At 33.5% G+C, this 27,954-nt stretch overlaps 1 protein-coding gene across 2 annotated transcripts in view; it reads right to left on the reverse strand.

The window, feature by feature from the left end:
• The window catches only part of LOC115884603, a 94,979-nt gene that overhangs the window by 7,335 nt on the left and 59,690 nt on the right, over window positions 1-27,954 (reverse strand). The window contains exons 2-3 of one of the 2 annotated variants that reach the window (XM_030903236.1): window positions 16,780-16,956; window positions 715-949 (exon numbers count right to left, since the gene is read on the reverse strand). In XM_030903236.1, the coding sequence (XP_030759096.1) occupies window positions 715-949; window positions 16,780-16,956 (412 nt within the window). Of the gene's footprint in view, window positions 1-714; window positions 950-16,779; window positions 16,966-27,954 lie in introns of both variants that reach the window. The other variant, XM_030903235.1, reaches the window with a different exon arrangement.

A 27,954-nucleotide genomic window follows, 5' to 3' on the forward strand; every position in this document is an offset into this window, starting at 1 on the left:
GGCGTAATGGGCAGTTCACAATAATTATCAAAGCTGCGTATTGAAAAAAAAACTTCAAAAATAAATTATAATTGAAAAAATTGCAAATTCTTGGTGGCAAGTTCATTTCGCTCTTAAAAATTAACCAAGGCATGTATTGACATGATCCAAAAAATAAAATGCTCAAGAGACATGGTTCTGACCCTAAAATTATATTTCAGGAAAATTTACACACGAAATTATTGCACAGGGTGTGTCAAAGTTAGGGTAAAAAAACAACCCCTCGATTAACCCTCTATAATATGCCAAATACTAAAGTTTATAAAAAGCTGAGTTTGCAAATTAAAGTTGATATAATTATATAGAGCTTGCTAAAAAATTCATGAGAATAGGGCTAAAAATAACAAAAATATAACAGTTTAAGTTTGACCAAAATTTTCTCCGTTGCGTTTTTTTTTGCATCTGAGTGTAGTTATTTTACAATTGCTGTTGCTACTTTAGAGTTAACACTAATTTTTTATTTAATCTGCTAAAATAAGCTATGAATTAAATATACCAATAACAACGGTCCTGGTTATCTCCCAACTTAGGTAGTAAATAATATGAGTGGTTTAATTTAAAAATGTGCTTGAATTTATTGTTATTAGTCAAAATATCTACTTTTGGGATAACACATCTCTATTTATTCTCTGGTTTACCAATTTTATTCAAAAAACTTTAACAAATTGTACCAACTTTTCGCTCAGTTCGCATCTAACGTTGAACCACCAGTCGCACACGAACACCAGCTGGCTGAACTGGGTTCCGTTGGGACATAGAAACGTCGTTTGTCGTCCATCGATGTCACAGTAGTGCCAACTTTGACATCTGGTCTCTGGATCCGCGAAGAAACCGGGATACGGTTGCTCGTCGCAATAGAAATTGGTGTAGGGCACTATTCCCAGGACGGGGTAATCAGTACCAGGTCGACCTAGATAAGAAAAAAGTTTAGTTATTTTTTTTATTTTAAATATACACTCACCGGTACGAAAAACAGGTACCTTAAAATTTTTATGTATTTTAAAATTGAATATGTTTTGTTCTAGTGGGCCAATTTTGATGATTTTTTAAGCAATATGTAGCTAAATGATTGGACTTTTTAGTATCTTTTTCTAAATTAAAACTAAAAGTTTCCATCTGTCAATTATACGAGGGAAAATAAAATGCTGATATTTTGGTGAAAGTTTTAAATACCGTGTAGAATATGTTAACACGACAAGGAATTTAAAAATCATTTTATTATCTAGATAGTTGGTTTTTGTAGTTCATCTGAATAGCTTTATTATTGTTGGAGATATTCGCTTTTGAAGAAGACACTAACATTTTTTCGTAATTTTTATATTTTTGGTCCTAGTCAACAGACCTAGTAAGTTGTGGTCCCGAAGCAGGCCTTCTTGATATTAGATTTGCTTTGTTTAATCTTCTTCTTACAGTCCGTTCACTTACAAGTACGTTTCTCTATTCATTATAAATTTGAAAGGCTGGCAAACGGCGCGGCGGTTTCTTAGCGATAAACTTACAATAAATCTATCGTCTCGCTTCGAAGTTCTCATACAAAGGTTCCTCGACGTCTAGCTTAGGAAAGTGTCTCGAGGAAGCTACTGCACTGTACTTCGTGCACATCTAAATCTGTTAGTGACATAATTTTGATCTATATCATCTTCAATTAAAGCAACTATAGCGGATACAACTTATGAACTTAAAACCTTCCCTGCTAGAGTAAATACTCAACACCCAACAGACAATAATAATATGATTGAATATGATTTTTCAATAACAGTGACCTTACATAAATCATAAACACTATTTCATAATCATATAGTTTTTGGCCTGTCTCTGTTTTGAGATCTACTGTTTTGAGATCATTCTTATGGCTGCTTTTGCAGCGCCGCAGAAAGTGTGACACATTAAGTACCGTATGATCGAATAAAAACGACGTCAGCGATGGCTATAAATGACGATCGATGACATTTTCCATATAATTTTACATATAAAATGACAGTGATCTTCATTTCATAGCCATCGCTGACGCCGTTTTTATTCGATCATACGGTATTAAAACTATAAGCAGTCATTTTCCATCATACAAAATTTTTAAATAACTACGAGTCAAGTACTGAAAGAAAACTATCACTGTGATTCTATTAATATCACAGTGGATTAGATCATAGGCCACACAGAAAATAGTGGTAACAAAATGATTGGCTAAGAAGTAACATGACTAATAGCTGTGCTAATAGCGTCAAATACAGGTTGTTACTTTGTTTATTACTCGCGGCAAGAACTTTATGGTTGAAACATGGCAAAATGGAGAAAAACACTTATAGAAGGTACATTCTTTTTCCATATTAGCTGTTGTTAAATTCGATCATTGCTTTTACATGGCCATTACAAAAAGTCAAATCGAATCTGAATGAAAATTAGTAGTATAATTTTATTTAAGGTTTTAAAAAAATGGTATAAGATGGTAGACGAGATTTTTCGTGTAATGTTGTCCCAAGTATTGTACTTTAAAACCATTATTTCAGTTTCTGCGGAAAACTGCGATATTTTAAGTTTTCGATTTTTTTTTAGGAGAATGTCCAGTACTTAAAATAAAAGATATTTTTGAACAATGGTACAATAATGCCAAAAGTGAAAAAGTGGCAAAAATTTGTGAAAAAATTAAGTTATGTTTACAAAGTTTTTTCGTTTTTTGTTGAACTTAAATTATTGCCCTTTATGATTTTAATTTAATTGTTTTAATTTTCAAACTGAGCTTGCCATAATGTTATCTGTGATTGAATAATTGTGATAGAAATAACTTTTTAACCAAACCAAACCTTTTTTGAAAATTTTTTTTAACCTTTTAATTTGTTTTATGATTGTATTTTATACTTTTTGACCTCTGTATAACTAACTATTGGAATTTGTTTATTATTCTGATTATAATTATTTTAGCTTTCTTGGGCCTGAAGATGGGAATTGTTAAGTCCCGAAACATGTCGCCCCCTTCTTTTTTTGAAGCAAATTAAATTTAAATAAACATCTTAAAAGATTGTTAGTTTTTTGTCCCCTACCCCTCGTCAGAGGTTTTACTTTGATATGTACTCGGTTGGAGAACGTTTTGTTTTTTTAATTTGTTATTTACTAATAATGAGAAATAATTACCCTTTGGGCTGCAGGAGATTTTTTCCATATTTATAAAAATTATAATTAATTTTTTTTGCCAAAAATATTTTTAATTTATTTTTATATCATAAAAATTAGTTTAAAATATAAAATATTCTGTTATCTTTTATTAGTAATGTAAGAAAATACATTTTCTGGCAGTGAAAATCGAGTTTTCAATTTTTGTCCACTTTCCCCTATACTTCAAAACACTGTGCGACGGGACGAGTCGGCAGAATACCCTATAAGTGCATGCGTTCTCAATAGGCAGTGTTGCCATTCTGTCCCCCTATAAGTAACTGTCGAGTTAACAACCTGTATATCATCGGACAAAACTTCAAAAGGTACCTACTATAGGATGAAACAAATTACAGAAAATTTTTCCACGGTCAGAAAAATGTTCTATAATAGTCCACAGAGTTTGTAATAATATTTTACTCTCTCTCTGTCTTTATTCCTACAAAAGGAATGTAGTGAGCAGGTGATGTTGAGGTTTGTCTCCATAATTCCCTGTCTTGTGCTTCATGTACAAGCGTGTGCAGTGGCTTGTGGGTGATTTTTGATAGCTGGTCTATCGATCGGGAGGGCGAGCGGCCTCGTGGTCTTCTTTCCGGAACCTTGCCCTGTATAATGAGTTTTTCCATACAGTCAGTATCCCTCCTCATAACGTGACCGAAATATTTAAGTATACGTGACTGTAGAGAAGTTGAGAGGCGTTCTGTGATGTTCAGTTCTTGGATTATGGATTCATTGGTTCGCCGGGCAGTCCAGGGAATTCTGAGCATTCGTCGCCAACAGTACATCTCAGTTGCGTCAATTTTTTCATTTCTGACTGTCTCACCGTCCAGGACTCGGAGCCATACATTAATATAGGAAATATTAGGCAATGAACAAGCCTTTTTTTTAAGTGTTTAGATATGTTTTTGTCTCGCCATATCTTTGAGAGTTTTCGCACTGCCACTCTTGTCATTTCACATCTTCTTCTTATTTCCCCTTCTAACGATCCCGTGTTGTTTATAAGTGACCCAAGATATATATATTGACTTACAACCTCAAAACGACCAATGCTCACTACATCAGGTTTGTTGTTGTTTTGCCTGTCGATAATCATAATTTTTGTTTTAGAGGGATTAATTTCAAGTCCAAGTTTCTCGCTTTCGTCTTCAACCAATTTTAGAAGCTGCAGTAACTCTTCCTCGTTTCCCGCTAGAAGGACCGTATCGTCTGCAAATCTGAGGTTGGTAATTTTGTGACCATTAATTGTTATCCCCCCCTTGCCAATGTTCCAATGCCCTTCTCATGATATATTCAGTATATATATTGAATAATAGTATGCACCCTGCCTAACACCACAGGTAGGCTGGAAGTCTTCGAAGTAACGCCATTGATGGTAATTCTACTTTTGGTATTTACATAGAGATTCTGGATCAATGAAATCAAATGAAAAGGCACGCCCATTTCTTTAAGAACCATCCATAGTTTTGACCATTTGACTTTGTCAAAAGCTTTTCGATAGTCTATGAAAGAAATATAGAGTGGATTGTTAAATTCTCGGGCCTTTTCGATAATCTGACGGATATTCAAAATTTGTTCACGTGTTCCTCGACCTCTTGTGAATCCTGCTTGCTCTGGAGGGATTTGTGGTTGAATATACAGTTTTAACCTTTCGTTAATGATATGAAGAAGAATCTTACTGGCATGTGAAATTAGCGCAATGGTACGAAAGTTGTCGCATTTGGCTGGAGATCCCTTTTTGTGGACGGTTATTATGGAACAATCGGTCCAATCTGATGGCCATTGGTGAGTATGCCATATCATATTGCATAACTTGTGCAAGATGTCCACACCAAAATCTCCCGACGCTAGGAGCATTTCGGCCGTGATGTGATCTGGTCCCGGGGGCTTTATGATGTTTTTAGGGTTTTTATTGCTGCTTCAATTTCCGATCTCAGTATGTCTGGTTCTTCATTAATTATATCACTGTGGAAAGAGCAACTAGGCTGACGATCTTTTCTTTATACAGTGTTCCGCAGTATGTTCGCCATCGTTCCACTATTTCGTTAATTTCGGTTTTAAGTTGTCCTCGATCGTCTTCTATTGCCCATGTTTTTGGCTTGAATTCTCTTGTGAGGTACTTTATCTTTTTAAATAGGTCCCCTGGTTGATTTGTGAAAGCGTGAGATTCTATTTCCTGGCATATTTTTTCATAGTAGTTATTCTTGTCGATGGTGCAACTGTGTTTGATCTCTGTATTTATTTTTCTATATTTATCTTTTTCATCTTGTGTTTTTATACCACTTTGCACTAATGGTCGTCTTTGTTCAATTTTTAGCAATGTGCTGTCAGAAATTCAATGTTTGTTTTTTTGTCTTTTGTTTAGTTGTCGAGAAGTGGCATTACTCAGACAATTTTTAAAGTCTATCCAAATCTGTTGGGGTTGGGTGTTCTCGTTAATGTTCCACGATGTTTTCAGTAGTTCTTGTTGGAAATGTGTTACGTCGGGGATCTCATCTGATTTGGTCTTGGTTTTCTTACAACATTTTTTAACTTTATACGAATCTTTGCTGCCAGTAACTTATGATCCGAGCACATATTGCTCCGGGGGTAAGTCCGTACTGTCCTGAACGAGGTTCTCCATCTCGAGTTAGAGAGAATATAATCTATCTGGTTGCGTACTCTGTCTCCTGGACTATTCCATGTGTAGAGCCTTCGGATATGATGTTGAAATGTTGTGTTCATTATAGTTAGATTGTTTTCGATTGCAAAGTCAAGTAAGCGTTCACCCCGTTCATTTCTGACACCGATACCATATTTACCAACAATAGTTTTAATATTTTACTAACAAACTATAATTTATTAAAACTAAAGTAAATTTAATCATTATTAGTTTTGTAGTGAATGTAAAACAGCGTAAAACATAAAATTAATAAACTTAAAGTTTAAAGCTTCATTCAGAACATTGCAATTAGTAGGATAAATTAGTGGTTTCAATTACACTTTATACTTTTTAGTTTACGATCATTCACAATGTCTAAAAAACACAATTAACATTAAAAGAATATCCTCTTCTTTTTCTTCGTCGTCTCTTCATGTCTGAAGAATCGTGACATTATGGCTATGTGCAGTTGGTGATTTTGATCTTCCATCGTTGGCGATCTTCCGCCTCTCGGAGATTTGATTGAAATGGATGACCTGTAATATTTGCTATTTGGTCAAGCCATCTCGATGGTGATCGTCCTCTGGGTCTTCGACCTTCTACTTTGCCTTGTACTATGATTTTTTCAAGGTTGTCTTCACCTCTGCAAGTGATATGACCGAAGTATTGCAGGATGCGTCTGCGGCAGATGGTGGATAATCGATCTGTGATGCCGAGTTCATTAAGAATTGCCTGGTTCGTTCTAGAAGCTGTCCATGGGATACGGAGCATTCTCCTCCAACACCACATCTCAAATGAATCTATACGGTGTCTATCAGCGCTCTTGACGGTCCATGACTCAGACCCGTATAGGAATATGGAGAACACCAAAGATCGAACAAGGGTTTTTTTGGTGTTTTTAGTAATGCTCCTATCTGTCCATATTTTTCTTAGGCTCATCATAGCCGTCCGTGCCATAGCTATACGCCTTCTTATCTCTGCTTTACAGCCCCCATTATTTGTTATTAAAGACCCTAAGTATATAAATTGATCTACTCTTTCTATATTAGGGAGGAGGTTGTGCAATCGAACTGCATCACTTCTATCAATCAGCATGAGTTTGGTTTTATCAGTGTTTAAAACAGTAAACTTTTCATTTCTAACCACATTTCATCTTCATGATAATCCGATAATAAAAAGGCCGTGAAAATAACTCAAAAATGTTGAGTGTAATTAGTAGAAAAGTTAAAGGTTTGTTAACTTTTTCAACTAATTGAAAATACCTACTACTGATTTTGACGTTCTGAATGCTTACATTTAAATTAGGGGAACAAACTTCTACGTTAATTGAAACCACTAATTTATTCCACTAAGCTTAAAGTTTCATTCACGACCTCGCATTTAGTGGAATAAATTACTAGTTTCAATTAGCGTAGAAGTTTGTTCCTCTAATTTCAATGTAAGCATTCAGAACGTCAAAATTAGCGGTATAGATTTTCATCGTCGTCAAATTTTGCAAGAAATGTCATTTTGGCCTTTGATTATCATCCGTCAAGAGAAAATGTGGTTAGAAATCAAAAGCTTATTGTTTTATAAGCTAAATATTAGACTTGTTCTATGGATACAACTGATAACCGCAAGCTGTTACTAAGGAACGCTTTCAATTCGGCTCCATGGCTGGGCATTGCAACTCAATTAGAGCACAAGAGAATTAGCCCATATCTTGTACGCATGGTACAGTCGTTCCTGTCACATAGATATGTCATCACAGAGTACGGCGGGAAACACAGAATGACGTGTGGAGTCCCTCAAGGTTCGATCCTCGGACCCACCCTCTGGAATATATTTTACGATCAGATACTTAGAACAGATACAGGCCTGGGCAACACGATCTTAGCTTACGCGGACGATCTAGCCCTCTTAATAACTGCATCCACCTACACGATCCCCGAAGAAAAGATTCAGACGGCTGCGCTAGCGATTAAAAATAAGTTGGAAGGCATGGGCGTCAAACTGGCCCCCGAAAAAACTGAGCTGGTCATTCTCGTTGGACAACGCAAGGCAAAAGATCGGATAAAAAAAAGCATAAAGCTGGATAATTTAGTTATAAAACCTCAAAAGAAGGTTAAATACATGGGGGTCACAGAAATCAGGGATAAAACGACTGGCATCATCCAGCATCTGACGAGAATAACTCCCAATATCGGAGGACCTCGCGCGGAAAAAAGAAGACTTCTCGCTTCGGTAGTTCATTCGACCATACCATACGCATCGCCGATCTGGGACAGATCCATTACGAAAACATGCTAGAAAGGATAAATAGGAAGTTAGCACTCAGGGTTGCATCGGCATACTGCACATGTCCAACAGTAGCGGTACTGTGTCTTGCTAAGATATCTCCAGTCAGTCTACTGATCCAGGACAGAAATCAAATATATAAAAATGGAACTTCCTTCCGGAAAGAGGCCAGAAACATGGTACTAGAGCAATGGCAGACACGATGGGAAGCATATAGCGGATGGACAAAGACTTTCATACCCAATATTAAAGATTGGATAAAATGCGACCAAGCAAACACGGACTACTACATCACGCAAGCCATGACTGGCCATGGAGTATTTGGCGAGTATCTGCATAGGATCCGCAAGGCTGACTCTCCTAAATGCTGGTATTGCGAGGTGTCAGACTCGGCTAACCATACACTATTTGAGTGTCACGCGCACGAAGATTTACGGGAAAACACAGAAACAGTGTGTGGTACGAAGATTTCTGGAGTAAACGTCGGAAACCTTCTAACATCATCGAATGAAAATTCCCAAACGATTTGCGGCATGTTAAGGAACATTATGAAGAAAAAGGCGAAGGACGAAAAAGAACATAGAAGTATGATAAGTCTATAATCTTGATGAAATGCCTGCGGCGGTGCCGGGATTGGCGAGCTTAGAGCACAGATGGGTTTTAGTGGGTAGACCCTCTCGCATGAAGGAGATCCCCACACTCCGGCCCTAAAGGCGTTTCCCATCTATAAAAGAAAAGCTGTTACTAGGATATTCTATTAATTTTAATTGTGTTTTTGGACATTGTGAATAAAGGTAAACTAAAAAGTATAAAGTATAAAGTTTCATTCAGAATCTCGCTATTAGTGGAATAAATTAGTGGTTTCGATAACACTTTAAACTTTTTAGTTTACGATCAATCACAATGTCTAAAAAATACAATTAAAATTAATAGAATATCCGGGGGTGTCTCACTTGGGCAAAATACATGTACTGCCAAAATATCATGTTACTCGCAAGTGACTGCCAATGACTGCGAAGAAGACTGCCTATGACTGCCATGTAATTATTATAGGCGACTGCCGTAAGACTGCCAATGACTGCCAGCGACTGCCAAGAAAATGTACATGTAATTCCAATAGTGAGACACCCCTCGAGAATATCCTAACAACAGCTTGCGTTAGTCAGTTGTATCCTTAAACAAAGGTTGTATCTATAGAGAAAGCTTAATATTTAGCTTATAAAACAATCAGCTTTCGATTTCTAACCACAATTTCTCTTAACGGACGTTAATCAAAGGTCAAAGTAACATTTCTCGCAAATTTTGAAGTATAATTAGTGAAAAAGTTAAAGTTTGATAACTTTTTCTGCCAATTGAAGTCTACCACTAACTTTGACGTTTTGAATGCTTACATTAAAATTAAAGGAACAAACTTCTACGCTAATTGAAACCACTAATGTATTTCACTAATTGCGAGGTTCAGAATTTACATTTACCGATATTAAACCAACAAATCGTGTTTTTGTATTTTACTAAGAGTGAGTCCCAGGTGGGACCCTCCACTGAGGCCGCGAGGGCCTATTGTGGCTCAGTTTCTACAAGCTCTTTAATAGAAAAAGAGCATTAAAGTTCGCCCTCAAGACCCAGCCTTTTAACATAGGCCGTTATGTCCAAGGGTGATATGTCTTCTAGGTCTGATAAGTCTAGCGTGGGTTTGCCAAACACCTCAAACCTGGTCCTGCCCCCAGCGGGACAGGTACACATAACGTGCTTCATTGTTTCGTCATCTTCTATACAGAGTCGGCATTCGGCGTCTTCCACCAGTCCCATCCTCTGTAGGTATGATCTCAGCCGGCAGTGGCCCGTGTATACTGCAGTAAGCGTACGCGCTCCGTTCCTACCAGCCTTTAGGAGTTCATCTGTTCTACGTTTGGATGGCCCTGCTAGGATTGTTTTAGCATGTTCCATTCCGGGACTGTTATACCAGTCCCGAAGCGCTACACCCCTAACCCATTCACAGAGCCTATCTCTTGCGAGATTTTTTGGTACGCTAAGTGTCGGTTCTGGGCCCACGAATGGTGAGCCTGCACCAGTTTTGGCGAGGGAATCAGCACGTTCATTTCCCTCTAGGCCGACATGTCCCGGTATCCATATTAGCGACACTTTGTTTCCATCTCCTAATATATTGAGTAGTTTCTTACAATGAAGAATCGTCCTGGACGTACTTTTCGTTGCCTCAAGTGCTTTCAACGCGGCTTGACTATCCGAAAATATGCTTATTGTTTTCCCGGTGTATTGCTGTTCTGCCAGCAGTTGCAGACAGGTTTCAATCGCATATAGCTCAGCTTGGAAAATAGTGGTGTGTTTTCCAAGACTGTGATAGATCTCAGTCTTTGGACTGCTGCAGTAAATTCCTGCGCCAGATCCTTTATCGTTTTTTGGATCCGTCCGTGTACCAACACATTTCCGCAAATAATAAGCCGTTTCTCGGCTTATCCCATCAAATCGTGTTAGTTGTCTTATGGATTACAAAGAAAATATATTTTTTCATAATAATCTGAATTATTGTTAACAGTTCTGAATTATTGTTGGCATTTGATAATGTCCAGAAGCAATCGAAGTGTAACTAGAATTTTATCCGGATATTACCAATTCAATGGACATCTTCAAAACAAATCATATCGGATCCTATTTCTATTAAAGTCACGCCGAGAAAAATGAAATCTCAATTTTCCAAAAATATTTTGATTTTTTTTGAAAATTCACATATTTTGCTCAAGCGTGAGTGCAGCGCAAAAATCTATCCAGTAGAATCAATTAAATTTCATGTAAATCAATGGCCAGCTTAAGAATTGTTTAGAAATAAATAGAGATCTAATTTACATAGATATCTATAACGATTTCATTATTTTGCATATGGAATTCATTAAACTAATTTAATAGTCGCTTAGATAGCATCGCAATGTTGTAAAAACTGACATTTAAAACAGCTCACCGCTCCTTTACAAAGATGACAATGTCAGAGAAAAAAAATCGAATTGAATTACCTATATTTTATTATATTGTACCGCGGCGTAATGTTGATGTGGAGCAAGGTTGCACAATGAATTTTCCTTTAAGGCTAAATTATTGCTAGGTTACGACTTCTCAGAAGTATGTCTTCTATTTCAAGAACCTTGTTGCATTTTTTTTTGTTCGTTGTTATTATACGGAGTGCTTTTTACTGTTTCAACTATACTTAATAATCATAATAAATCAAAATATCGTATTATAATAATATTAATTAATATTATGAATTTAGACACTAAAAATATAAATTAAGCACAAAGTAAAAAAAGCACAAAGTGTTGTTATGGCCTACTTAGTTTCTAAAATACAAATACAGGTTGATTTTTAAAACAATTTTTACAATTTCAGACAACCCTCTTAATCTCCGTTGTCTGAATCTGTCAGAATCGTATCAACATCAACTTTTATATAGGGTAGACGCACCATTTGTGGCCATTGACCCTGTTGTAGCCACTTCTTTAAGAAATCTTAAAAATTAAGTTTTTTCACGTCATTGTGACAACCGTGCATCTATAATTTTCTAAATTGATATATCCAGCGCCATATGCAATAGAAAATATTCGAATTTGGTGTAAAAGTCGGCCGTTAGACCAAAAAGTAGTAGCACATATTTACTAGATGCTGTTTTCTTAACCCATTTCTTAAGGATAGCTAGGTAAGTAGAACTCAAATTATTAACAATAATCTGTAGTGGGGTTTAATTTTCCATGATTTGTATAAATATTATACATCTGGCAACTATTTTTTAAATTTATTATATTCAAATAATTAATATTTAAGATTTATTTCTGTGGCCACAAAAGGTGTAATTAAATTTTAATTATGTTCTACTTGTAGCCAGGTTATGGCCAAAAATGGACCAATCGAAATCTAGTTGTGGCCACATATTATTTAGCTTTATAATGTAAGTGCAAACGACGGACAACATAATATGAAGAACATTTTATTTGTTATTATTCAGCTTTTAATAAAAACTGAATAATAAATAGTATCTAATTATAATAATATCCCACATACAATTATCGGCCAAGATTACCAATCTGAACATATACCGTCATCAAGTTTTCCTTCAGATGAGAAAACGATTATAGAAAATAATATAGATAGGGAAAAAATATAATAAATATAATATAATAAATATAATATAATATAAATGGAATAAATATGAACGAATGCGATAAAAATAAAAATTATGAGAATTCAAAGGAAGATGATTCAGGACCACTAGACCAATCCATGCAGGAAAAGGACTAGTTGACATAATTATGAACTTAAGGATGATGCCCGGGAAGATGTTAATCTTTAAAAAGAAAGAGGCTACATCTACCATCAGTTATTACGTATGATAAGTGGATTGAATTAATGAAGGGAAAGGAGAAAAAAACAAAAACTGGCAATGAAAACTTTACAAAAAAGAAAATAATTAAAATAAAATTTAAAGAAAATAAAGATCTTTCTAGTAGAAATAAAAAAGATAAACCAACGCCAGCTTAAACTTCTGTGACATCTGCTGAATTAAATATAGGAAATTTTATTATTTTAAAGTACGGGAATCAGTTGAATCCAGGAAAATATTACAAATTGAAAATAATGAATATTATGTTGAATATTATAGCTGCACAATGGTTCAAATCTGCGGCAATTGGAAGTAAAAATAACTTGCGTACAAACTGAGTGTTATAACAATGAAAATTGATGAATCTAAAAAAGTCAATTCAAGAGAAATATATGGTAGTTACCTGAACTAACAAATATTCAAGAATATTCTGATAAATTAGTGTACTTTTCTTATTGTTCCTCACAGTAGTATTAATATGTACCAAATTTTTATTTAACATTTGTATAACAGATAAAAAACAAAATAAGGTATTAGGTATCACTTGATTTGTTTTAAGAATAAACGTTCATGTTTTTTTTTGTTAAAAATATAAACAATTAAGTACCAAATGTCTCTTTTTATGTCTTTTTTTTAAAGAAAGTAATAAATAAAATATTATTATTTGCTTAGTTATCTGCGAAATTCAATATAGAGAATATTTTTGCAAGAATGTGGCCACAAATGGTAGCAAATGTGGCCACATTTGGCACAAGGTGGCCACAAGTGGCAAAAATCGTATGTTTTCATAAAATAATTATTTTCTGTTTATTAAGAATACAAATCTTTACAATAAAAGCAGATTTTCGAAAGAAAAATGTTTGGAGAAGCACCAAAAATTTTGTTTTATCTCCAAAATTAACTACAAATATTTTTTCTGATAAGTCAAACTCTAAAAATGCCTTAACCTGGCCACAACCGGTGCTTCTACCCTACAGTATGTCACCGATGTCTTTACAAGAGAAAAAACTTTTTTAATATTCACATTTTGAGAAAAATGCATTCTCCATAAAAAATTTTGCTTCTTCTAAAATGGTTAATCCCGTTTATACTTTTCCAAATTTCCATATACCATTTTAGAGAAAATTTAAAAAAACACGAAAATGTAGTTGAATTTTTTCTAAAGCTTCATTCAGAACCTCCCAATTAGTGGTTTCAATTACACTTTATACTTTTTAGTTTATGATCATTCACAATGTCTAAAAAACACAATTAAAATTAATAAAATATCCTAGCAACAGCTTGCGGTAGTCTGTTGTATCCATAGAGAAAGCATAATATTTAGCTTATAAAACAATAAACTTTTGATTTCTAACCAACATTTTTCTTGACGGGTGATAATTAAAGGCCAAAATGACATTCCTCGCAAATTTTGAAGTATAATTAGTGGAAAGAACTATAATTAGTGGAAAAGAAACTATCACTAATTATGACGTTCTGAATGCTTACATTAAAATTAGGTAAACACACTTCTACGGCAAATTGAAACTACTAATTTATTCCACTGATTTCGAGGTTCTGAATGAAGCTTAAAGCTACACGCACACTGGTGCGATCACGGCCGCGACACGATCACGATCCGGGCAGCGATAACATGAGCGATCATTCTGGCACACACCAACGCGTTCACGTTCACCGCCGTACCTATATGTAGTGAGCTATCCTGTAGGTATACATAGGTACAAATAAAAATGTGAATTATGTATACCGAAAAAAAAAACATTCTTAAATATTTACCTACAATATTTAAACTTAAACAATAAAAATGTATATATATGTACTATCCAATCCAAATGCAACTCCAATTTTGTCTCAAACTTTTAATTTTTAATTCTATTATCTTTGTAACTTGGATCGGAAAAATCATATAGAATTTTGTGTATTTTTACAGCCTATTGGCTGCTCTGTTAACTCCATTTCTAAATTGCAACAAGAAAAAACACACAAAATAACGGAAAATTCCTATCAGTTGGGTCGCGATCACGCGATCAAACTCGACAAGTTGAATCTGATCGCCACCGCAGAATAGAACGCCGCTTTGTCTCCAAAACTCGATCGCGCCAATGTGAAACGGCTCATATCACAGAACACTCTAAAGCAACGCTTTGCATTTTTTAGTTTCAAAACGGTTTCAAATTTGTAAAGAAATCTGTAATCTGTATACTGAAGTGGCGCCATCTAGCCACCCAGGAAAGTAACAAAGGTGGCGGCAAATTTAAATAGATGCAATTTATTTTTAAGCAAGACGTATTGACTTGTTCGCCAGTTAGAGCCAGATTTCTACAAAATAATGTATAGTCATCTGATTGGTCCCAAGTTGGCAAACAAGTCAAATGGTAAAAAACAAGGATTTATATATAAAGGTTAAACCAGGTTAAACTATTGTAAAGTGTTAAATGGTTTGCTTATATCATTTTATGTGCATAAAAACCTACAATAAATAATTTATTTTAATTTACAGAAAATTATACTATGAAACATTTTACAAACAAATAAAACAACAGATTAAAAAGTATAATATTTATTATAGTACCAGGATCAATCGTTGGAATACAAGAGAAAGTGACGTCCATTAGAAACAATGTTTTATTTACGTGTATTTTTTACATATGGACTTGAACAATTGTGTAATATCACATTGTGGAGTTTATGTACAAAAATATGGAGTTGATCAATTTTTTTTGTAAAAATATATGGCGTTGTAAATATTACATTGTTAAAAAATAAAATTCACGAATATTTGGACTTGGTTAGGTTACCTCACCTCACTTTCTCGGATTATTAAATAAAATTGTTAGATAAATCAAAGACCTTTAACTTAAACCTTACCTTTAATAAAGATCTTAAAAATCAAACACAAAACAAAGTTCAAAAAATTCAAAAATACAAAATCACGATTGTAAAATGAAGATTGCAAAAAACACAGCCAAACAACCAGAAAACAGCGAAACGCACATCTCCGTTCAATTGCAAAACACAACTGAAGACAGCTGAAGAGGAAGGAGGAAGCCGGAAACGGAAAACTGATTTGACATACAGAACAATGACAGAACATAATTAATAGGCCTATTTAGGCAACTATATAAACAATTTTGGACGCAATTGTTAGGCAACTAGAAAAATCAAAATAAAAATGCGCCATCTAGCGCCCCAGGAAATTACTACCCCAAAAAAAGATCGTTCAAGGTCGTATATCTCAGTTGACTGGCCCTGATGGTAATATAATTTCGATTTCATTCATTGATAGGTTATAATTTTAGTTATAATTAATTTTGATTAATGTCATATTTTTTGATTTGTTAAAGTATCACATTTTCCGATAACTATTAACACTCTTTCCATAGCATGAATAAATTTGGTGCTTCTTTAACATGTTAAAACAGCAAAAAATATGACGTTAATTAAAATTCTATCGATAATAATCTATCAAAGAATGAAAACGAAATTATATATTACAAAAGTGTATGCAAAATCAACTGAGCATGCTTAATAATGAAGTTTATACAGGATGTCCCAGAAATCTCAACCCCAGAAACACCCCTATGAGTTTTTTCGCGAAAAAAAAATTTTGAAAATTCGAAATTTTTTGAAAATTTTAAAAGTAAAATAACTCCGTTATTTTGGACTCAATTGAAAAACGATAAAGAGAAAATGTGTTTCTTTTATCGAGATCTACAACCCCTTAAAATACTTGCACTTATTTCTGGGACACCCTGTATATGATCTAAGTGTCATATTTGCAACTGATTATCGACTGCTGGCGGCGGCTCTCAAAATGTTGGTATTATTTTTTTTAATTTTCAAATGTAAATAACTCGATTATTATCAAGTTATTTTAAAAATGGTAAAGAGATAATATGTTTCTTTTGACCAGATCTACCACACCCTAAAAATATTTACACTTATTTCTGGGACACCCTCTATATATTTCAAAATATTTTTTTTTGTTATTGGTTATAGGCTACTATTACACTATCAAATTTCTTTCTCAAAGATTTTATTTCATCAAAAAATTTAACACTGATTTTATTAATCTTTTTATTCAAAGACCTTTATAAAATATTGCATATTAACACTGTCAAATTTTTCATCAAATATCTTTTATAAAAGATCTTTGACAAAGAAATTTGATAGTGGGTAATAACGGCCATACTAAACCGATTTTGATTTTTTTTGATAACTCAGTACTTACTAGATAGTTTTTTCACTTATTACAAACTTATTTAACGCATATTTTATGAACATTAATTTTTACCTGGTATTGATTTTCCCAATTCCAAATATTCTAGCACTGATGGGCTCAGAAATCCAGGAGGAACAAAACTGGTACTCAGTTCATTATTTCTCTCGTCCAGATCCCCATCTACGTCATTTTCTGGCTCTGTCGGTGGTGCCCTAGGTCGCTTAACCCTGGATTTTTGTTCCAAACTATCTGAAACAACTAAGTTTACGTTATATTTCGCAAAATTAATGTTTAGTAAAGAAAAAAAGAATAAATAAAAGGATATCCAGCAAGCGAACAAAGCCCTTATTATAAATAATATCGACTGCCGAAATTATTGGTGAGAAAACTATGGGCCCAATCAATTCAATATTGCTGGAATTATGTTTAACTTTGAAAATACAGTAGAACTTTACTAATTCGGACACGGTGCGGCGCCAAATCGGACACTTCAGTATTTCTGTGTCTCTTATCAACCGGACAATTTTGATATTTTTACTTCTTTATTCCGGAAGCCAACAAAATTAAATGACAACTAAGCAATTGAATGAAAGGCCAAATTTTTCTTGGACGGCGAAAGGTTAGATGTAGTATGTAGTCTTTTCTTTGTAGTATACAGGAATATCATATGTTATATTGCTAAAAATAGAGCCAACTAAACGACTGTTATTAAAGAAATGCAAGATGAGATTGCATTGACAAGGAAGGAATGATACGTAACATACGTAACATTCCATTTTTTGCTGTTCCCAAATTTAATATTTCATATATAAAAAAAATTATGTACAAAATAAAAAAAACTAAATGAGTTTAAGGAGAAAAAAAGTTGTCTGTGGTTTGACTGAAGAAGGAACCAAAGCGGAGATAAATTAAAGGGAAATACTAACTATTGGAAACAAAGGAAACATATATCGAATTAAGGGATAACAATGTTGTGTTGAAAATGAAACTTAGCAGTGTTGTAAAATCTTTATCAAAATGTTACTAATCACTGGTTATAAGAAAACGATTTTTCTACGCAAGATATTTTGCTCTTAAAAGTAAAAAAAAACACTGTTGAGGTAGCACAATCGATAAGTAGGTAATAAGTATGTATGCAGATAAAAATAGACTCATTATGTAAAAAAACAATTAATTAATTAACCTGGAATTAGGTTAACCTAATTGAGGAAAATAAAGATACAAACTCAGGAAAATAAAAAATTTCCTGCGGAATTACTGCTTGATTTTCATTTTCCATTTTTGTAAGCATAAATACATAAAAAATTATCTTTTTATCACTTTTGAACCGAAAAACATCATTTAAAAGTGTCTAAAATGCTAACCAATCTAATAATATTTTTACAAAATAACAGTTAATTATGAAAATATAAAAACACAGCTTTACACCCTCCACAAAGAAATGCTAACCAAAGCAACCCAAATCCTAACCAATCTAATAATATTTTTGCAAAATCACAGTTAATTATTAAAATATAAAAACCACAGTTTAACACCCTCCACAAAGAAAAGCTAACCAAATCAACCCAAATGCTAACCAATCTAATATTTTTGCAAAATCACAGTTAATTATTAAAATATAAATGAAAACTGCATGATCCAATGATTTTTTGTTTTGAATCAGCCCTATGTAAAGCTTTAATAAAAAAACAAGAATAAGTGCAACATTCCGAGGTACTTATAGTTTACAAGAACCTATATTATCTATTCTACAAGAATTGTTATTCCTCGGAAAGATGTTTTACCCCACCCAGCACCCCTATTCGCTCCTGGGTCCCGTAAGCTTCTCAACTGAAAAATGTATGAAAAGTGCACAAAATGACATTGACACATTTCTGCAGGAATTTTTTTGTTTTTCTTTGCTCGTAAAGGCTCGTATAAAACAAAATAAGTTTATTTTTCATGTAACTGATTTCGGCTATTCTCAAATCAAAGCATTTTTTTATGTAAAATAAAAATAAAAAATTTTCGCAGACACTTTTTTGCGTTTTTCTGTTTAGAAAAATGTCTAAAACACACCCCGAAGACTAGTTTTGATGTAGATTTCGGCTATACTAAAGTCCAAAAAAATGAAAATGACGCATTTCCGCAGGAAATTTTTTGTATATTTGTACTCCTAACGCCTTCTAGAACGCATATATAAAGTCATTTTTTATATAACAGATTTCAGCTAAACGAAAGTTGAGCCATTAACCTAACCTAAACAAAAAGCATTTTTTGTCAAATCGATCAATGGAATCAAAGTCAGCTTTGGAAAAATATTATTTTTCCTCAAAAAGTATGCACGGTGGCGTTTTTTTATAAGAGACAAAAAATGTACTAAATACTAGAGGGACCATTGTACGAAAAGAAATTTGGCCTTCGGTGGAGTCGGAAAATATTTATACTAAAATTCACGTAGGGATGGGGGTAGTTTTGACCCTCCCGTACTTTTTCTTGATTTTTGTGAAATTCAAATGTTAGAGCACTTAGCAAAACATAGACACCCAAAATCTCATTCAAATCGGAATAACGATTCTTAAAATATGTGAAAAAATGTGTTTATTTTTTTAAAATTTGATGCCCTCTTGCGGACAAACGAAGCACTTTTGCATAGAGGTAAATTGTATCCAGTGAACTTATTTTGATTCCAAAAATACGTAGTAGTTCTATGTCCACGGAATATTGGGACACCCTGTATACGGCAAATCAAAATCACAATATTATCGACTATTTCCAGAAATGGTTTTCAAAATAAAATAAATTTGGTGTGTAAATTTCACTGGTCAAATTTCTTTTTTAGGTAGTGTGTTTAAAAGAAACTGTTAAAAGCGACATTAAAAAAATATACAAAATAAACTACAATTTAAAAAAAATCAAGTCAAAGTTATACTGTCAGTAAATAAGTTATTTTTTATCTGCACTTAGCAAGTACGTGATTACGGGATCTTTAACTCGAAAAAATCTAGTGTTATTTCACGAAAATTTCTCTTGCCACGCCTTGCTAGTTCCCGGTACTTAATGCCGAGACTATTTTAATAAAATACAAGAAAATATCTAAGCAAAAAGCGTGTTTTATATGTTTACAGCGAAGATATGTGTGAGTGGACGTAGAGATATACGTATATAGATAAGTATTGCATAAAGTATGGTTTAGAAAACCAGTTTATACCAAGGATGAATGCGAAGCATAGATATTTTTCTTCTGCCTGATGAAAAATGAGTAGATAAAATCAACCAGAAAAAGGGTATATGAGATCATGCAATCACGAAGAAAATATTAGAAAAGTCATATTATTCTTTGTTGGATAAGTATAGTATATGCTATAAAATATAAAATAAAGGTCGTAAGCACGAATAAAAATGAAATTAAGTTATCTCAGGTTATGATTTTTTTGGTAACTTTCAGTGGAGCAAAAATGAAATGTCCCTAAAAATTCGCGACTGTATGAAATAGGTCCAATTTTTGCGAATATTTTTTGGCGAATCGCTTTCCGCAATTCGCAATTCGCGTCTACATGAAACAAGCTTTAGGTTTACAGCAGATGACGACTTAGCCCTTCTAAGAGAATTATTTGTTGCTTGTTGCTCTAAACCCACTGGCAGACGTTGAACAATAAAGCACTGGAAATAAGCACTTTAGCCCTTTAGTTTTAAAATACCTGGTAAACAAAACAATTTCAAAGTTTTAAATTCAAAGTTAGGTTAAGTTTAAATAGCGGACGCGACGCGAACAGAATTCTTTCCGATCCGATAACTATAAATGAAGAGAGTTAACACCACCTCACGTAAAGGAAATAACACCTGGCCGTATTAACGTCCATGCACGCTATTCGGTTTAGCGATATCTCTCTATTACGCTGTTTATTGTTATTTTACGCGAGTTTATTTTTGCGCACAGGAAATTTTACTCGTTTGCACATCGTCATAAAAAACAATTTTTGTACCCCGAATTAGGGATAAGATTTTTATCTGTATACATATAGTATACTTAATCTGTGGTGTTACTTTCAATGAAGGTGCGCACAGATTGGGCCAGAATGATTTTCGATAAATGTGGCTAGTGCTGCTGACGTCACACGCAATTCCTTCCACTCTACGTAGGTAGTCGAAGAGGAGAAATTCATTGTGCTAAGAAAGTTCGCAAATTTTTCATGGCTCATATAGAAAAAATTTAGTTCGTCCTCAATTAAATATGGAAATAATGTAGATTTTTGCAAATATTGTCAACCTATAACTTTCGATTCTTTCTCGTGATTTCTTCTTCTTCTTCTATTAGTAAGGAGCTTATAATTATTTCTCGTTCGTTATCATTCATTGTCGAGAAATATTAAAAAATACGCTAATCACCGCAGACAGGGCTCTGGAAGCGACTGATGAGAAATTCACTAAAACATTTCGGCCTGTAGAGGCCAGATTCCTACCTCTACCTATCTACGATCGTCGAGTCACCGCCTTCGCCGTTTCTCGCCGGACTGGTACCGATTCAGTGCGCGTACACCTTTAAGCACACCTTTAAGGTACCAGTCCGGCGAGAAACGGCGAAGGCGGTGACTCGACTATCGTAGATAGGTAGAGGTAGGAATCTGGCCTCTACAGGCCGAAATGTTTTAGTGGACGCCGGCGCCGTCTATATGTACGATGGTCGCAGTCGCTTTTGCTGGTCGGTCCGATCCGATGCAGTGCGCGCGGAGCCTAAAGGTGTACGCGCACTGAATCGGTACCAGTCCGGCGAGAAACGGCGAAGGCGGTGACTCGACTATCGTAGATAGGTAGAGGTAGGAATCTGGCCTCTACAGGCCGAAATGTTTTAGTGGACGCCGGCGCCGTCTATATGTACGATGGTCGCAGTCGCTTTTGCTGGTCGGTCCGATCCGACGCAGTGCGCGCGGAGCCTAATGCGGCGCGTGCGACGCGTTCGGTACGGCTCAGTGTACGCGCCAAGAAAAAAAGTGCGATTCCCTTAGGGCTCGAACACACTAACGTCCTGGCCGTCCGTTGGTCGTTCCGACCAGAAGACTGCACGGAAATATTATTATTTTCTGCCGCTTGTTGCCGGTTTTCTTCCAAATTAATAATTTTTCAGATGAAATCCCTCAAATTCAAGGCACAATATTTTATTTTCTATAAGATATAGTGTTTTAATGTAGTTTTTGCACACGTGCACAAATCCAAAGAAATAGTATACAGACTGGATCAAAGGTAAACTTAAATCTAATCCCTTTTTTTTATCAAGGGTCGATTCTAGTAAAAACTCAAAACATGTTTATATGACATACCTAATCTATTTATGGTTGGTATGATACCCGTAATAACAGGTAAACTCAAAGGTATAATAATACCTTTGAGTTTCGATGTTAAAAAATAAAAAAAATAATATTTAAAGTTTTCCTACGACCACTTGTTTTTTTTTATAAAATTAGTTTTTTTAGTTGTATTGTAGTCATGTACAAGGAGGACAACTGTATTTTAAATATTATATTTAATTTAACGTTTTTCAAACAGGATTTATTAGACTATATTTCTACTAGGTACATTATTTTGAAAAAAAATTAAGAAAGTAACTTAAACATTCATAAAAATAGAAGTAATTACTGTTGTAGATTCTTCGTTATGTTGTAAACATTGAAATAACTGGAAGCTAAACTTTCTACCAGCTTATATTTAAAGCCAGTGTCTGACGATCTTTTTTTGCGATGGCCCTAATATGTTTACTTCTAAAGTCGATAAGGGCGCCATATCAGTAGAAAAAAAAACAGAATATCTCCCTTTTTGTCGGTCGCGCGTACACAATGCTTTTTGTTTGTTGTGAATAGCAACTTCGCTTTTTAGTTAACTCGGATATTTTAACATTTCTGAAACAATATTTTCTAATTGGTAAAACGTAAAAAATCGTTAGATTTGACAACTCTGTTGAAATTGGTCGTTCATCTGACCGCAGCTAAAAACGCAATACACACGCAATACATCCGGCCAGCCGACGGCCAGGTCGTTGCGATCTGGTCGTCAGTGAGTGCGAGCCCTTAGTGTATGTATATCGTCGGCTTTATGATGAAAAGGCGTATCTCGATTTTTGCTACTTTTCAGGAGAGCAATTTAAAGAAAATTGCTTACTTTATTTGGCCAATAAATGTAAAGTCTTTAATTTTTTAATACTGTTTTTGTATTAACACTTAAACGGAGACATTGAGGAAATGTTCTAAAGATAAATTGAGCGTAAATTCTAATAAATAATTTATTTTTAGTTGTTTAATAGAGATAGGTCTTTTTGTTATAATAATAATACATTTATTTCCGAACGAATAGTACAGTACGTCTGTCCGTTCTGTAGCTACGGGGTATCCGTGAGAGGGGAAACGATATTCTCTCTATGTTTTTCGTAAAAAATTAGACGACGCGTCCCATCAATAAAAATTCGACAAATTTGCAAGTAGCCAATAAAATAAGTGGGCGGAGCGATTTGCGGTGACGTACTCGTCAAGTCGACGTATAAAATATATTGCTGTTTATTTAAATGTTTTTTGTCCGCATTTCTTTCATAGACACAGATCTAGCAGACGAACTGTACATACGCCCATGTAAAATAAATTTAAAAATGATGGTAAAATGTTCCTAATAAGAAAAAAAATACAATATTCACATTATGGATTACATACAAGAAAATACAGTACATACCTACAAGAAAATATCTCGAAATGACCAAAAAATCAGGATTAAATATTTTTAAATACTTTTATTCGCGTCGGATTAAAACAACTGAAAACAAAGACAATGTTCATTCCAGAAGCAAAGACAAAATAAGTTAAAATACTCTCATCTAGCTTATTTTAATAATATTGTTTTTTTTTATACAAAAATACATTTTTTTAACTACTTCACCGAAGGAGAATTACCCGAAAACAATTGATTTAACTTTAAATTGAAAATTAACCAAAAAGATATTTGCCCGAACAGAAAAATCATCGAAATTCAATTAACAGAAATAAAAATTACCCAAAATGTCGATTTTTTGTAAAAGATTGTTCTAATACAGGGCATTTAAACACACGGTCCATTTAATAAAAACCAAACTAAACAAAAAATGTTTCTTCATTCGTGCCTTTTTGATACAAATAATTGTGGAGTATCAGTCTCTGTTTTCCCTGTTCACTGATAACAAATTGGACTTTCTATTCTACGTGTTTATGCCGGATGATGATAGGCATAATAAAACAACTGAAAACAAAGACAATGTTCATTCTAGAAGCGAAGACAAAATAAGTTAAAATACTCTCATCTAGCTTATTTTAATAATATTGTTTTTTTATACAAAAATACATTTTTTTAACTAATTCACAGAAGGAGAATTACCCGAAAACAATTGATTTAACTTTAAATTGAAAATTAACCAAAAAGATATTTGCCCGAACAGAAAAATCATCGAAATTCAATTAACAGAAATAAAAATTACCCAAAATGTCGATTTTTAGTAAAAGATTGTTCTAATACAGGACATTTAAACACACGGTCCATTTAATAAAAACCAAACTAAACAAAAAATGTTTCTTCATTCGTGCATTTTTGATACAAATAACTGTGGAGTATCAGTTTCTGTTTTCCCTGTTCACTGATAACAAATTGGACTTTCTATTCTACGTGTTTATGCCGGATGATGATAGGCACAATAAATAAAATTTTCCAAATATTGGCAGGGATGAGACAATGGCCTGACAATATGATAATGAGATGAAAATTATTGCATTTTTGGGGCAACTCTTTGGTTCGCTAAAATGTTCTTAGGGAAATTATGATTTCGGGAAATTTTCCATTAGGGCAATCTTCGTTTCGTTTGTTTTGCTTTCGATCAATTTTCTTTCGGCCATTTATTGTCGGACAATTTTTTGGATACACACTACAGCTATGTCCAGAGTCTAGCTCATTCTGATCATGGTTTTTGGCAAAAAAATAAGACTCAAAACCACACTGTAAAAGAGAGCTGCTGCCATGATAGAACTTTTATTTTGTCCCAAGCAACCATCAGGAAATAATTAGGCAGAATGCGTGATTTTCTCTCGCATGCATTTTCATAACTTAAAACAAAAGGACCTATCTCAAATTCCATTTTTCTAATAGTATAACCATTGGTATAACAACTGATATAACAAAGAGCCCTATCTCAACATACGTCTCTTCGTCATAACGAAGAATTCTAGTAAATGAGATGGGGCAAATTTTTAAATGAATATAAAATGAAAAAGGTATAATATTGAGATGCGCAAATTTGCTATGTTAAAAAATGACTCAATGGGCATGTCATGACGTTGATATCTCAAAATCGCCAAAAATAAAGCCGACGATATGATCCATCGTACTGAAGCCGCTTCTAAAAATATTCTGCGTACCTTAGCTTAAGAATAGTTAGTACCAGAAGTTAGTTAGTTAGTTAGTACAGATAGAACTGATCTTGTTCTATTTTATTTCAAAATGAACTATTTTCTACCACTTTCAAATAAACATTTCTATGGCTAAATTAAACCTTATAATTTTTTTCGGTGATGTCAATTTGATAAAACGATTAATAAAAAATCGTCCGGTGGCTTTTATAAATTTTTATTTTTTTTAAATCTGTCCTACGAAAATAAATCCACCAATTATTTTGCCCAATCCATATATATCCAACGCATTCCATTATTTCGAATTATCGGCGATTTTAATAAAACCTCAACTGGATCCGGACCGATGCACTGTACACCTGTAATAATCACTAGTGACAGCACTAAAATGGTGTTTGCGACCGACAATGTTAATTGTTTAATTGAAAAGCATTAAATCGTTTGGCGCGCGCTGAATTTGTACTGACAGCGGCGAACATTGCATGCGAAAAAAAATATATTAGAATGATGACGACAAATATAGAAGCTTTTTTCATACTAATGTATTGTACAGGGTGTCTCAGATTTTAATCGGGAAAATTTAATAGACGATAGAACTTGCAAAAATAAAACAAAAAGTTCATATCAACTTGTAAGATTTAAAGCTTCCTTTTCGAGATACAGGGTGTTAAAGTTACTTAAAAAAGAAAAAAAAATTAAGATATTTCAAAAACTATTTAATCGATTTTGATATAACTTGACCCGTTTATAATACTTACTATGGGACTTAATTTGATGTAATTAGATTTAAGTTTAATGGCCAGGGGCGGCGGTGGGGCATCACTGTTAAATTATTTTAAAGGAAAAAATAGGCACGCCACTGCTTTTTTAGAAGTTTAATATTATTTTTGGATTTAGTAATTAAAAATATAATTTTTTTGTCTCCTGACTTTTTTGTCTATCTTGCTTACTACTTGCAAAAAAAATAAATTCTAATTGGTAATTAATATTATAATTGGGATTCTAATGGTACCCTGTATCTCGAAAAGGAAACTTATTATTTTTGCAAGTTCTATCGTCTATTAAATTTTCCCGATTAAAATCCGAGACACCCTGTATAGTCTGTCCAACGAGAAGATCCTTGACAGTGATAGATGTGTCTGTCATTTTGTATGTCATTTTTTATAATAAAACTGATTAAAAACAACAAGTGACAACGCATGACGAATTTATATTTAAACCCATCCATAGTTAACTTAAAAATTATTAGAAACTTTTTTTAGTAAAATAAATAGAGTGGTATGGGACGTCATCTGCTTTTCTTCTGTCATCGTCTGTCGAAATCTTACCTGAGAAAAAAATAGAATACAGTTATATTTTATATTTATATAGTTATAACAACTTATGTGGAGTTACTCGATAATATTAAGTGTCATATACATGGGGAACGTGCGGCGCAGTTGGTAGCGTAATTTTTATGTCTATCAATATGAAATGAATACAACAAGCACAGTTTTTTTATTGAGTTTGGAAAGACTAATATACATGTTGGAAAGATGCCATGAAAACGTTGAAAAAGTAAAGTAGTGTTTATGTTGAAGCTGCTATAAAAACAATAATCCAAGAGGCAGTGAATTTTTTTATACTTATTTTCCCAGTGGATTAGGCAGCATATTCTGTAGATAAAAATAAGTAAAAAAGTTTGTATAAATGTATGTCTAAAATGATTAGTTTCGGAGATACAGGGTGTAGAAATTTCAAAATTGGTGTCTGGGAGTTTTTTGACATAAAAATTTGATTTTGATGCCAATATGACTCCTATTGGTAGAGGGCGCCACCTACATAATTTTTAACTGGTTTGAAGAGTAATAACTTTTCGTCCGTACCTGTATAAAACTACTGACAAAAAATATACATTTACGGCCTTTTTTACGTAAATAATTACCCAAAAATATTTTTTGGATTCTTGGTATCTCAAAACGTTGAGAAAAGTGTTTTTAGCTATATAGTCAAATTTCGCCCTAAACAAATACTTTTCTTATCATAAATTATGAAAAATAAAAACATGTAGTGATGACAACAATCACCGAATTTAGCGCGCCTGACGAGCATTGGACGAGTCTATCTGGAAAATATATACAGCAATATACAGGGTTGTTCACCACATACGACACGGAGTATTGTAGCTAAACGATTAGATTTTTACAAATTGTAAGTTTTGGGTTCGTTGAAGGACTATTAGAGCTACAATTTAAAGATATTTTTACAAGATACTGAGTGTCCCAAATAAATAAAAAATATCAAAGTTGTATTTTTTTAAATGGAACACCCTGTATATTATTACATTTTTAGTTTCTACGATTAAAATAAAGGTAAATTTGATACAGGTTTATTACACTTAAACCTTACCGTTTTTGAAATGTTTTCAATTTTGTGAAATTACAGTCAAAATTTTAAGGCTTAATTTCTCCAAGGGTATCAAAGTTTTTAATACTAAATATTTACTGAAGTTTATTTATTCAGCAGTTATTGTGTTTCAATAATAAAAATTATACTACCTTATACAGAGTGTCTAAAATTTTATTTTAAATAATTACTAGCTTTAAACGGCAATAACTTGTTTAATTTAAATGGAACACCCTGTATATTTTATGAGAATCAGATGCACAATTTAATTGTCTATCAAATTGTATTATACCATTTCTATAGCTTCAAGTTTTCGTAGAAAATGCATTTTCTTGTAATTTTAAATGAATTTATCAATATACCCATGGAATACTGACATTTTAGATTATTTTTAAAGATGTACCAAATTTTTAAAGAGTACAGATACTAATATTGTCGATATAGTTTGTTTATTTTATTAAGAAATAAAAAA

This window comes from Sitophilus oryzae, unplaced genomic scaffold (assembly GCF_002938485.1).
Source record: "Sitophilus oryzae breed Bouriz unplaced genomic scaffold, Soryzae_2.0 scaffold_302_pilon_pilon, whole genome shotgun sequence".
Classification (NCBI taxonomy): domain Eukaryota; kingdom Metazoa; phylum Arthropoda; class Insecta; order Coleoptera; family Curculionidae; genus Sitophilus; species Sitophilus oryzae.